A 12,959-nucleotide genomic window follows, 5' to 3' on the forward strand; every position below is an offset into this window, starting at 1 on the left:
TATGGAGTTGTACTGTTAAATGCTTTCCAATCAACTGACATCAGCCAAATCTCTGAATTTCAGCAGAGATTATAGTACTGAGATGCACACATTTTCTTTCCAGTGATATTGGCTTAATGGTAGTTTCGAGCCAGAGTTTTGTTGAGCAACTGATGTCTTTTAAAGCCTGTTTTAATTAAGAGGAGACATCTATGTTTTCTTTTCTTTTCCATGATGTTTTCATTAGGCTACTTTAATCTCTTTCCACCCAGATTTCATTGTTTTGTCAAGTTTTGCACAACTGTGTGTGAGGCTTTTTTGTTATATGGTAATATCTCCATCGTATGCACCTCACTGACGACCATCCTTTCTGTATCGCAGAGTGCCATGGCTCACTATCATAAGTTGAGAGAGGTGCTGTCAGACATGGAGATGAAAGGCACCATCCACCAGCAAGTATGCCTCACCACTGGTAATGGCAGGAGCTACCGCCGCCTGTACTGTGGATTCCATCTCCCGCATTGGTGAGTGTGATGACCATCAGCAGCCCGCTGCGGACCCAGGCATAGATAGCATTCAGCAAACCCCTCCTATGATGGGTGCTTCTGACCTTGGTGGGTTGGCTGGTGATGGAGCCTCCCCAGACTCCCTTGCTGCTTTCCTGTCCCACAGTTTTCATTCTCTTGAACCTGAAAAGTGGACATGGATCAGGGACTTACCACACGTTTTGGTAGAATCGTTAAACCAGTTTGTCGCTTGATTGAATCAATGGCTCCACCTGAAACACTTCTTGGGCTTGAACCTGTTCGAGCAGCGGTTATTGATGTGTGAATTTGTTCATTACTGTATGTTGCCAATCAGTATTGTTTTTGGAAAAGGAAAATCACATCACAGAGTTGTCAGCACCTCTGTGAGGTCTGATTGCTTTATGGTGATCCATCCATCCATCTTCATCCGCTTATCCGAGGTCGGGTCGCGGGGGTAGCAGCCTAAGCAAAGAGATCCAGACCTCCCTCTCCCCAGCCACCTCCTCCAGCTTGTCCGGGGGAATACCAAGGCGTTCCCAGGCCAGCCGAGAGATATAATCTCTCCAGCGTGTCCTGGGTCTGCCCCGGGGCCTCCTCCCGGTGGGACATGCCTGGAACACCTCGCCCAGGAGGCGCCCAGGGGGCATCCTTGCCAGATGCCCGAACCACCTCAGCTGGCTCCTTTCGATGTGGAGCAGCAGCTGCTCTACTCTAAGCCCCCTTTATGGTGATGCCCATAGATATTATGGTCTGTTTTGTGTGGTGTAAACTGCACCTCATTTTGTCTATAGTGTGTCCTGGGATCTTTCTAGACGCTGAGCAGGTCTCAGATCATTTATAATCTTTGGAGGTAGTTATGTTGCTGATCTAATTCATTGTACATGTGATGTGAATTTGTTTGACATCACATGTATTATTATTATTATCACATGTGTTATTTGTTAATGTGGGTGTATTTATACATATATTTTTTGTATTTGTGTGTGTGTGCTCTTCAGGATTTTATGTAATTCTTGAGGGGTGAATGTAATCAGGTCACAAATGACATATTGTTATAATTACACAAAATGTGTTCGAAACCCAAGCTGTACCTGGTATACCTTACTTTTAGGACTTCTAAGCCTGTAGTTATGTTGATTATAAGTTAGAGCCCTTCCTCATCCCTTTCTTCTTCTTTGGTTCAACCCTGTACCCCTTTGGCCTCTCCCCTTTTCTACACTTCTCATGTGGGAGAGGAGCTGGTGTGGGCAAGTTATTTACTTGGAAGTCTTTCTTTTTACCTTTCATTGTCAGACATACGGTTACATATACTCTTCCTGTTATTCTGGTACATCTTGGTGTTTTTGGTTAATGTCACAGCTGTCTGATTTTATGAGGCTATACTGGATAAAAGAGGCTGGTGTGGTGTAGAGATTTACTTTAATTTGCCAGTTTTATTTGACTTTACATTTACGGAGAGAAATTTTCAATAAATAGTGTTAGAAACGCAGCAGCTTATGTAGTTTAAATACTAACCTTTATGGGCTATTGTAAAAGTGTGAGGGATCACTATGTATTCAAATTTGAAATTTGCGTTTGTAAAACAGTTTAGAGTGTGGTCAGAGTCCTCAAAAGTTGCGCATAAATCACTGCACACAAGCGTTTGTAATACATTTCAGCTAAGTTTCACTATGTAAGGGTTCAACCAGCCACAAAGGGAATGGGTCAAGGTTAGAGGAAAATCAGATGTCAAGAGGGAATGTGACACTCTATCTTGAAAGATGATGGCTAATTCAAACTTTTTTTTAGTTCATGTTTATCGATTCTAGGAACATGACCACATTATTGACGTTTACAGAGTTCCTTTGACTGCATGGCCTGATTTTTGTCCAGAAGCAATGTGACATCTGTATGTACACAGCTGTGGTTCAGTGCAGTTATGTGGAGCCTCAGCAAAAATGAATACTGTCAGAAACATCAGTTTTATTGTTTCACTGCATTTTATTAATTTATGTATTTAATACAACTGAAGATGAATAGGAAACCTATAACAGATGATAAAACACGTAAAGATACAGAGCACATAATAATGAAAAAGTATTCCTGTCCAAAACACAGAATCTGATTCAGTTGAGCAGAAATCTGAAAACTCTGGATGTGTGTTGTTTTTCTGTTTTTCTTCTTCTAGCACTTAAGACTTCTTTGTGCAACAGTATCTGTTTTTTATGATACCTGTATAGAAATATTCCTTTCTTATAAATGACTATAGGTGCAAAACCCAACCCTTTCAATTCTAGTAATACTTGGAGAGATTGCAGTGAGGTCCAACCTCGTGCTTTGTGCTGCCAGGTTAGGAATCTGGTTGAAAGTTTTGAATGTCAGACAGCAGAATGTGAGCTCTTGAGAGACGCTCAAGGCGCATCTTAAGATCTTCTCTTTTATTTTTTGTGCCACTATCCTCTTGAAGCAGGTACTCTTTTCTTTCCTTGTCCAAAAATGCGTCCAGCATCTTACTCTGCAGCTCGCTGGCAAACTCCTGCAGCATCTGATACCGGATCACCAGGGGGATCTGGTCAGCAAGACGCTGACCAGCAATCTGTAAGCAGAGAAGACAAAAATAAGAAGTACTAAAGAGCTCACTGGTTTAGGACTGAATTTGAGACATTTTCTACTTCGCTTATTAAAAAATTCCTTAAGGTTTTATTGCAAATTACATGTAATTATCAAAAAATATTTCAGATCACTCTAGACATATTTAATCACACCATAAAATAATAGATCTTATTTTATGCATCTAAAAGTGTGATTCATGGGTGACCATGGCTCAGGGGGTTGGGAAGCGCATCTGTAACCGGAAGGTCACCGGCTTGATCCCCGTACTCTCTGTCCTGGTTGTTGTGTCCTTGGGCAAGACACTTTACCCTACTGCCTACTGGTGTTGGCCAGAGGGGCTGATGGCGCGATATGGCAGCCTCGCTTCTGTCAGTCTGCCCCAGGGCAGCTGTGGCTACAACTCTAGCTGCCTCCACCAGTGTGTGAATGCGAGAGTGAATGAATAGTGGCATTGTAAAGCGCTTTGGGTGCCTTGAAAAGCACTATATAAATCCAATCCATTATTATTATAAAAGATGTAAGTTTTAGGTATTATTTTTTTCTCTACGAGGTTTCAGTGTTTGCTTTTCTTAATATGGTAAAAAAAACTAAAGTCAACTATTTCAATGGGATACATGTGGATACAATGAATTACGTGCTTCAAACAAACAAAAGCATTAAAAAAGCAATTGAGTGACATTTACATTGTAATATGCTTCAAAATGTCTCATCATCTCCTTTGAGGTCATCCCACCAAAGTACAGATGGCCTTTTTTGGCAATTTCATTTTGTATCTCTGTGATGTATTTGCTGTCCTGAGTGTAAACAAGCATCTCCATCTTAAACTGCATCCCCAGAATGGACTTTGCTTCCTCTTCCCTTTCATTCCTGATGGTTTCAATGTTCATCTAAATCACACAAAAAATGTCAATAAATATTCATTAACGTTTAGTAATATGTGCACAGTAATACATTATAAAGAAGACGATACCTTCGCTGTACTGATGAGGTTCGGAAAGCCCACAAAGCTGTTTTGTGCCAGTTCAAACAGCTCTTTCCTCACAACCTCTAAAAGCAATAAAACGATAATAAGTTAGTCAAAAAAATGTACCAAATGAAAGATTACCTGCAAAGTAAGATTCAAGTATTTTGAGAAAAAAAAACATGCCTGACACTTCCTTGAGTTTCTGGATAGCAGGCTCCTCCAGCTGTTTGATCTGCTTCTGGATTATGGACTCAAAAGTACTGTAGCTCACAAACAATGGCAGTTCTCTTCCACGGTACGTGCGCTCAAACTGAGACTCTTCTCTCAGAATGTGCTCTTTGACTGCAGTGCAATGAAAGTTAAGTGAAGATTTAAAATATGTTTTTTTAATGACAGTAATTTTTTTACTTTAAATGTTAGAGTTACTTTATGTAGTAGCTTGTAAGCAACAGAGGGAATCTTAAAAACTGATGAATGAAAAAGTGGTTAATTAACTTACATGATGATGCAGAGTCTTTTATGATTTTCTCCCATGCTTCAAACTTATTTCTGAGTGTGAAAAAGATGCTGGAGTTGTATCCACATTTTAATTCTTCACCTTTGGTCAGACTGATAGCATCCTGTGCGAATGCTAACACAAGCTAAGATAGAACAGATTCAATTAAATGAACAGGACGTGTGTTTTCCAGAAGCTCTTATTCATTTTGCTTACACTTCTACTCACATCACTGAGAAACTTTTGTCTCTGAGTTGCATCAGATGGGGGTCCAGTCCTTAATTTTTTTAGGTTTTCCTGAGTCTGTTCCAGTTTCTTATGTGTCTGCTCATCAAGCCGTGGCAGAGATTTCTACAAATCACATGGACAAATCACATCAAAGTTGGAGTGGGTTAAAGCTCTCCCCAGTAACCTACAAAGGTAAAACAGTAATAGGTATTCACCTGAATATGATGCACCAGTTCAAGAGTGAGTTTTTCTGCCAGTTTAGGAACAGAGGCCTTGCCCTCATCAAAGAGAGTCCTACAGTACAAACAAAAGGTTAGAGTATAAGCAACACAGCCTAACACACCACAAACACTTCTTTGCATAATTTCCAAAAAGAGCAAACTTACTGGAAATGGGCATGCTCTTTGAAGAAGGCTTCCTCGTTTTTTAGTGCTTCAGAAAGTGAAACCTTCCCTGTGATCTCCTTCTGACCCCTGCATTTGACCACTATGTAGCCCTTCTTCAGCGGGATGACTTCATTATGGACAATTTTAACCACGTTCTCTTCTGTGCCTTTGTCCACCAGGTCAGGTTTAGTCAAGACACCTGACAGAGAGAGATAGTGTTGGATTCCCCACCTTATGAGAAGACTGATAATTTGTATTGATCACTGCAAGCTCCAGTCAGAGTTTGGTGCCAGTCATCAAATGTTGCCAACGTTGTTTGCTCAGCAGGAAAGGGATCTTTAACATGATCACAGATGTTTGCAAAAGAAATCCAGTGGATGTCAGAAATGTTTTGGAGACATATAAATGCAGCGTTTCACATTACTGGACATGTTTGTCTGGCAGTGATTGCTTGTACTCAGTCAGTTAAAATCCATCAGGAATGCACTGTTTATTTAACAGTGCATTCTTTCTTTCATTTTACTGTCTCATGACACGTTACCTTTAAATTGTTTATATATAGCTGTCGCTCCATTCATTTATGGTTTTATCTTTAATAGTAATTCAGATGTACATGTTAAAACACTGCCTCAGATATCATTTTGCAGGGATTAAAGTAAGTGGATCCAACAGGTTTTTAACAAATTGGTCAAAAGTTTTAGAACACCCCCATTTTCCCAGTTATTTTTTGCAATTCAAGTAGTTCAGGTCCGATAAATGGTTAGAAAGGCCAGAGGTAAAAAAAAATAAAAAAGTAAGGTTAGCCAAAAAGGAAAAAAGTACATTTCAGAATTATACAAAAAGGTCTTTTTCAGGGAACACAAAATGGGTTAACAAATTTCAAGCCTTGAAAGCTGGTGTTCCAACTTTTCAGGATTACCTACAACCCCCTCTGTCTGCATAAAAGCAGTGTTGGAGCATGTCAAGGTGCCTTTTTTCACCATCAAAAGGCACTCTGAAACTGGGGCAAACTCTGATAGGAAGAGGTCTGGCAGACCCAAAGCCAACTGAATTTGAGGACAGGTTTCTGAGAGTTGATAGCTTGCATAACTTTGCTAAGACATCAGAATAAGACAAAGAAGCTTGCCTGGGCCATGAAACACCACCATTGGACTACTGTAGACAGGAAGATGGTATTATAGACTGATGAATCAAAATTTGAAATCTGTTGCTCATCACGCAGGATCCTTGTACACCGTCGAGTAGGTGAAAGGATGGTTCCACAGTGTGTGGCATCACCTGCCAAACATGGAGGAGGAAGTGTGACGGTCTGGGGCTGTTTTGATGGATCCAGGGTCGGTGACTTGTACAGACTGAGAGGCACCCTGAACTAAAACAGCTACCTTAGCATTCTTCAGTACCATGCAATACCCTTTTGTATGTGTCCAGTTGGTCAGGGGTTCATCCTACAGCAAGATCATGACCCAAAACATAAGTCCAAACTATGCCATAACTACCTCAGGAAAAAAACCCAAACATGGTAAGCTTCAAAACATGGAGTAGCCAGCACAGTCTCCAGACTTAATCCCCATCGAGCTGGTTTGGGATGAACTGGACAGAAGAGTCAAGGAAACGAAACCTACAAGTGCCACACATTTATGGGAGCTTCTGCAACAGATATGGGAAGGTGGGGCCAGGTACTTTGATGAGTCACAGTGTGTGAATGTGTGTGTGAATGGGTGAATGACTGAGTGTGAAGCGCTTTGGGGTCCTTAAGGACTGAGTAAAGCGCTATACAAATGCAGGCCATTTACCATTTATTTAACGGTTTAGAATAAATGATTGTCTATAAATTTATGCCATGATTTCTTCTCCAATTGCATATTTGGACTTAGTTTTAATTTCAGGGTGCAATGAGACATTAAACTGAATAATTTTAATAAATATTTTTCATAATTATCAATTGGAAAAAGTGGGGTGTCCTAAAACTTTTGACCGGTAATGTAGGTTCAAGATTTGGACCACAAAATCTTCATGCAAATCAGAGATGGTCAAACAGAAGGCCTGTATTGACTAAAGATGGAATGACCAATAGAAAAAACATGTATTTCCTTCTGAAAGTCTCTCTCAATAAGTTGCTGTCCTATTTTTAACTTGTTCCTCTTGAATATTAGTGTACCTGAGTCAAATTTGGAGGCTCAGTTTTTATACCTGCTTTTTCTTTTCTGCCCAAATTTTCTATTGAATTACCAACAGGGCTTTGCCATGACCACTACAACTTGTGCTAAAGCGATTTGGCCACAACTTTGGAAATGTGCATGGGGTGATTGCCTGTGTGGAAGAGCTATCTGTGGCTCTTCTCCAACTTCCAGGCTGATGTGCTGCGTTTGTGGTTCACTGCATCCATATGATGTTAATCACTTGGCAGCAGAAACAGAATCCAAAGTAAAGAAACTAAATGACTTAAGAGAGACACTTGCTTACCCAAAGTCCTCTCTCCATCAGGATCCACCAGCTTAGCCATATTCAAAGCCTCTGTAGTTGCAATGTCCACGTTGCATGGAACAACCACCAGGTTGATAGTTTCTTGTTTACTGATGACAGTCTGGATTATAGTTTTAATCTGAAAGTATCCATTCAAAATAAAGTATAAAGATTAAAAATATTATTTCATAAATTGCATAAATGCAGTTATGAACAATACAACCAAATAACTGATGTAAGCAGGAATGTCCAGATAAAGTAGCAAACTCATAACAATAAGTACATATAATACCAAAAACCAGCAGTCACACTGGTGTGTCAGTGTTGTCCCTTTTTAACACTAACATGCCAATGCCTATCAAACTCTGGGTTTGTGTTTCATTGGATGAAATTTCTACCAAAGAAATGGCCTTAAAATTGTGAGGGAGACTAAGGTATCATACCTTATCACCAATGTCTGCCGACTGCCCATCTACAGCCACCCGGGCAATGCCAGGCAGGTCGATGAGAGTAAGGTCTGGAACATCCGGGGAGGCAATCTCCAGACTGATGAGCTCACTGCTGATCCCCATCTCATTCCCGATCAATTTAAGTTGAGCTAAAGAGAGAATATGATGTCACGTATGCCCAAGCAACACATTTAACTTGCCTACTTTGCGCTTCCACCTTTTACGTGGTTTTTAGTAGTGACATGAAAGAATTATGTAGACTCACCTTCTCGAATCATTTTCTCGACGACTGCAGGCTCTTTTATCTTTTCTTCAAAGTCGCGGTAGCTTATCTTTCCATACCACGCCTCTCCTTCCTTTGTTTTTGTCATCTTCAGTTCCAGTGGACATCTTGTCACAATACCTGTGTTTTAAAACACTGAGTGTCAGACAATTTCTCTCTCTCTCTTTTGGACAAATTAATGAACGATTTCCGATGTTTTCTATTATGACATTTAGCCTCCCGTGATTTTGGTGATACAAATATGTAAAAGGTTGTTTTTTTTCTAGTTGGAGTCTAATGCTCTGATAGACGGTTTGATTTGTACAAGATCAGGGGAGAATCCATCTTGCCGAAATGCTTTCAGCCAGAGTGATTTGGACTAATCAGCTTCCTGTGAGCATTCTGTTTTCCAGCCATGCTTCACCCTTTAAAATAAACTGTTTTTAACAACAGAGGGGAGGTCATGGACAGAAGGGAGGAGCTGCTTTAACAGCAAGCAGCTCCTAACCTAACCAGGTAGTTTAGATTCCTAAAACTAAAATCATAAATGTAACTGAAAAGAAAGCTTAAAGTTTCTGGCAGAAAACTCCTAGGCTAAACCTTTTCCATTAGTCTGAAGCAGAGGAGTTTCTCTACCAAAGGTGAAACTGAGCAAGGTTAGCTTGAAACAGAGCTGCACTTTGTTCAGCATTAACGAGTTTGCAGGTTCAGACTAGTTTTTTCTGTGGTCTCCATTTCCTTCCCTCCTTTGACTTGTTTGAAACTTCAATTTATAAGAAATAGGCCCCAAACCCAGACCAACCTCCTTCCTCTACAACTCATACACACACACGCACACACACATATGTTTTCATATCTTAGTAATGATGGTTTATTTGATCCAATTGATATTTGTTCTTATGGATCACCAGCAACACTTCAGCTGAAAATCTGTCACATTTGTAATTTTAGTTTAAATGTACCATTATGTACATTAAAAAAATTCAAAATAACAAAACAAAGTCATGAAATTGTCAACTCAAAGTTCAAACCCTGTTCTAGTTATTTTAATGAAATAAAGTAAAATAGCGTGTCATTAAATTAATCAAGTCATTAAATATAGATTTTAAGGAACAGGCTAGTTCCCAAAGAATGTGTTTTGCTGCCTGATACACGCCCTGCACCACCCCCACCTCTCTGCCAGTCTTGATACAGTTCCGTTATCTGCTTCACTTTGACACTTCTAATGTACGGAAAGTTTCTGAGCTCACCGCTGCCTCTCGGCAGTGCCACCCCGGACAGCGCCTCCAACACAGAGCTCTTCCCCGAGCTTTGGTCACAGCGATAGCAGGCAGCGCCAGGTCCTTCTCTACACCGAGAGAGCGGAGAGAGTCAATGAGGTCGATGAGGGGACGGACCTTCTCATCATACTGCTGGTTCAGAGTGCTCATGCTGGTCTCAGCTTGTCTTACGACAAAAATAAAAATTAAAAATGGACAAAGTGATAACATGCTTCGTGAAAAGCAGACCGTGGGTTCGAAGAGAAAGAAAAAGTGATGTGTTTTGTTTCACTTTCTGTACCTCGTGGTGTCTGAAACAGCTTCTTCCTGTATTTTTGAATGAAACATTCAAAAATACAGGAAGCAGCAACAGATGGCATGTCCCTTATTAAGCTGTCACACTTCTTCCTTTAATTCCAGGACTTTCACAAAGTGCATTAACCGTTCAGAAACGACAGCCATTTTCATGCACTGTCCCCCAATTTCAGAGGCTCAAAAGTACCTTTGACACCCTGATATGACTTTAAATGAAATCATTGTGTTTAAAACTTTGATGAAAATCCTTGGCAGTCAGTGACTGACTGAAGTCTAAATGCTCTGCTGGACTTTTTGGCTTGTGTGTGTGTGTGTGTGTGTGTGTCTGCCTTCAGTTTTGTTTTTAGTAACTGAAGAGCGAGCTCTGTTGGCCTCGGATCATGTGATTGGTTTGAACATTTAAGAATATCCCATTTCTTTGCCTTGGGATATTTTGGGTTGTTTTTGCAGTACACTTTGGGTCCTTATGTAGTAACACTGTTTAAATGCTTTCCAATCAACCAACATCAGCCAAATCTCTGAGTTTGAGCAGATTACAGTACTCGCTGCACATTTCTGAATTCATCACGCTGCTCCTATCAGCAGTCACATCATGTGAGGGGAACCAGTGCCCTGATTCCACAGCAGGCAGTATGGTATAACATTGCTTCCATCATGTTTGACAGATAATGTGGAATATGCTTTAGATTATGAGCTGTTTGTATCCTTCTCCATACTTGAAATTTGCACTGTCCACTTTCTGCTGTGGCACAACAAATTTCCCACGTGTGGGACTAGTAAAGGTTAATCTAATCTTAAGCGTTAGCAGTTCGTCTTGTAATCAAAAGGTTGCCGGTTCGAACCCCGGCTCCGACAGTCTTGGTCGTTGTGTCTTTGAGCAAGACACCGGTTGCGTACTGGTGGTGGTCAGAAGACCCGGCATCACCAGCGTGTGAATGTGTGTTAATGGGTGGATGACTGAATGTAGTGTAAAGCGCTTTGGGGTCTATAGTATGGAGGACCATAAGAGCCACGCGCATCGAAATAAAGAATTCTGTGCTTAAATAATGAATTGTAGAATAAATTCTGCATTTGTAAATTCATTTTTGAATTCCAATTTAATAAACTGCATTTCAAAAACCTTTTTCCCATTTGCACTTTTATATGTACTAAACGCTGGCTACGTAAATGCTGGCCCTCCTCTCAGAGCCTACGCTCTATCTGCTATTCCCGAACAGAGATACGCAAGTTTCTCCGTGACCGCAGCTGCCAGTCAAAGCTGCTATGATGACGTTTCACCCCAATTTAACATCACTGCGAAATAAGAGCTGCTTCATCCAAAGTCGGATTGTCTCCCAACAAGACCAAGTTTCCTCCAGAAAGTTTCCCAATTATCTATAAAACCCACATCGTTTCTTGGACACCAGTCACACAGCCAGCAATTTAAGGAGAACATGCTTAGCCGCATGACACTCCTGGTCTGATTGGAGAGGGGACTACAGAGTCTGACATTGTTTTGGCAAAGTTACACACTGATTCAATATTGATTTTAGTGACATCTGATTGATGTAACCGGGTGTCATTATTGCTGATGTGAATTATACTTTTACTGAATTCAGGTTTACCCTCAGCCAGCATGTTTTATTTCCCTCAGTGTTGCCTGCTCTGGCCCCTGGAAGACAATTGACTATGGTTGCTGCTGTCTTCATGTGTCTCAGAACAGAATCAGCAATTACCAGAGTTTGATCCCTGGCGGGTGTGTCGCCGAGTGGAGGAAACAGACACATGAACACGGTGGTGGTGTACCAGGGCTTCTGTTTAAGACTATGCTCCCTCCTCACCGTCACCCAGCCATCATGTTTTCCTGTCTGCTGAGGATAACCTGCTGGGAGACAGTTAGCAGGGCCTACGCCACCTTCCGCTGCTCCGGCTACAGGGGCCTGACCAGCTACGGGGTTTTCAAGGGTGGGATTTCAAGTGTCCAATTCAGCAATCCAGGCCTCCAGAGCTGCATAAAGGCTACATTTATTACAAGTATCATTACTGCTCATTTAAAAAAACAGAAAGCATAACTCTTCTCCAGAGTCAGAGCAGTCTTCAACAATAATTGGGTTTGACATATCAGGTTAAATAAAGACTGCTGAGGAGCAAGCATGGCTTGGGCCCATCTCAGAGCTCACCTTTGCAGCAGAATAACCATGAAAGAAATTTTACACAGTCTAAGGAATAAATTCTCCTTTGTTGATTAAACACTAGGAAACACTGTGAGGAAACCTCAGTTCTTTTCACTGGTAAAAACCTCAGGTGTAGGATAGGGCCTCTCCAGAGGTACAACCTCCCTGAGCTGTGCTGCTGACCATGCCCATCGTTTTATGACCACAGTATACTCATCTTATAACAGATGTCAATCCAGCAGATTATCTTTGGCATGTGGTGGATCAGTAGATTTGCAACATGGATGCACAGCCGACAAATCTGAAGCAACTGTGTGATGCTATCATGTCAATATGAAACTAAATCTGTGAGGAATGTTTCCAGGTCTTTGTTGAATCTGCGCCACAATGAATTAAGGCAGTTCTGAAGGTGAAAGAAGGTCCAAAACAGTACTGGCAAGGTGTAACTAATGAAGTGGCCAGTGACTGTATTTAGTGTCTAGATGTTTTTTCAGTATTTTATTCACTTAATAGCAGGACAGAATACCACATGACTGTGGCCTTGTGTTATACCCTCTCTGCTCCAGTGATGCTGCAGACAAACACAAACATCGTGATCAGACATTTAAGAAGAGCCTCTTGAAGATGAAGTTCTGTGTCTCTTGACCTAAACACATAATCCAGTTAAATCTAATTTATGTTAATCAATGTCCCTCACACTGTAACTTGAAGTAATAAATTGGTTACTGATTAATTACAGAAGTATATTTGTGAGCTTAAAGATGTAAGCCTTGGACCATCGAGATGAAATGTGGTTGGGAAGCATTAATAAAACTTCATCAGTAGCTCGAGCAAGACCTCAAAACCTTCGCTCACCACGGGTGGTTAGCAGACTGTGGTTGTACCA

The 12,959-nt window shown here is 40.9% G+C and overlaps 1 protein-coding gene and 1 pseudogene across 1 annotated transcript; both read right to left on the minus strand.

The window, feature by feature from the left end:
• Positions 1–2,497: 2,497 nt before the first annotated feature.
• On the minus strand, positions 2,498–9,691 carry LOC147330136 (interferon-induced GTP-binding protein Mx-like). The gene is made up of 12 exons (XM_086294174.1): positions 9,597–9,691; positions 8,350–8,487; positions 8,079–8,233; positions 7,636–7,774; positions 5,173–5,371; positions 5,002–5,080; positions 4,787–4,909; positions 4,562–4,703; positions 4,246–4,404; positions 4,069–4,145; positions 3,782–3,985; positions 2,498–3,081 (listed from the first exon to the last, which is right to left on the minus strand). The coding sequence occupies exons 2-12, from the start codon at positions 8,453–8,455 to the stop codon at positions 2,836–2,838; spliced, it is 1,629 nt and encodes a 542-aa protein (XP_086150300.1). The 5' UTR covers positions 8,456–8,487; positions 9,597–9,691; the 3' UTR covers positions 2,498–2,835.
• On the minus strand, positions 9,555–11,950 carry LOC147330137 (uncharacterized; annotated as a pseudogene).
• Positions 11,951–12,959: the final 1,009 nt, after the last annotated feature.

Source organism: Aulonocara sp. 'chitande type north' Nkhata Bay, linkage group LG5 (genome assembly GCF_057382095.1).
Source record: "Aulonocara sp. 'chitande type north' Nkhata Bay isolate Kocher_YH1m ecotype deep benthic linkage group LG5, A_spYH_male_GT1.1, whole genome shotgun sequence".
NCBI lineage: Eukaryota > Metazoa > Chordata > Actinopteri > Cichliformes > Cichlidae > Aulonocara > Aulonocara sp. 'chitande type north' Nkhata Bay.

Excerpts from the sequence above, each read along its gene's own strand:
- LOC147330136 (XM_086294174.1), bottom strand. The coding sequence starts at position 8,455 with ATGACAAAAACAAAGGAAGGAGAGGCGTGGTATGGAAAGATAAGCTAC. Across the intron at positions 4,910-5,001 it reads AACTGGTGCATCATATTCAG|AAATCTCTGCCACGGCTTGA; the intron begins GTGAATACCTAT and ends TGTGATTTGTAG. Across the intron at positions 4,405-4,561 it reads AAAAGACTCTGCATCATCAT|TCAAAGAGCACATTCTGAGA; the intron begins GTAAGTTAATTA and ends ATTGCACTGCAG.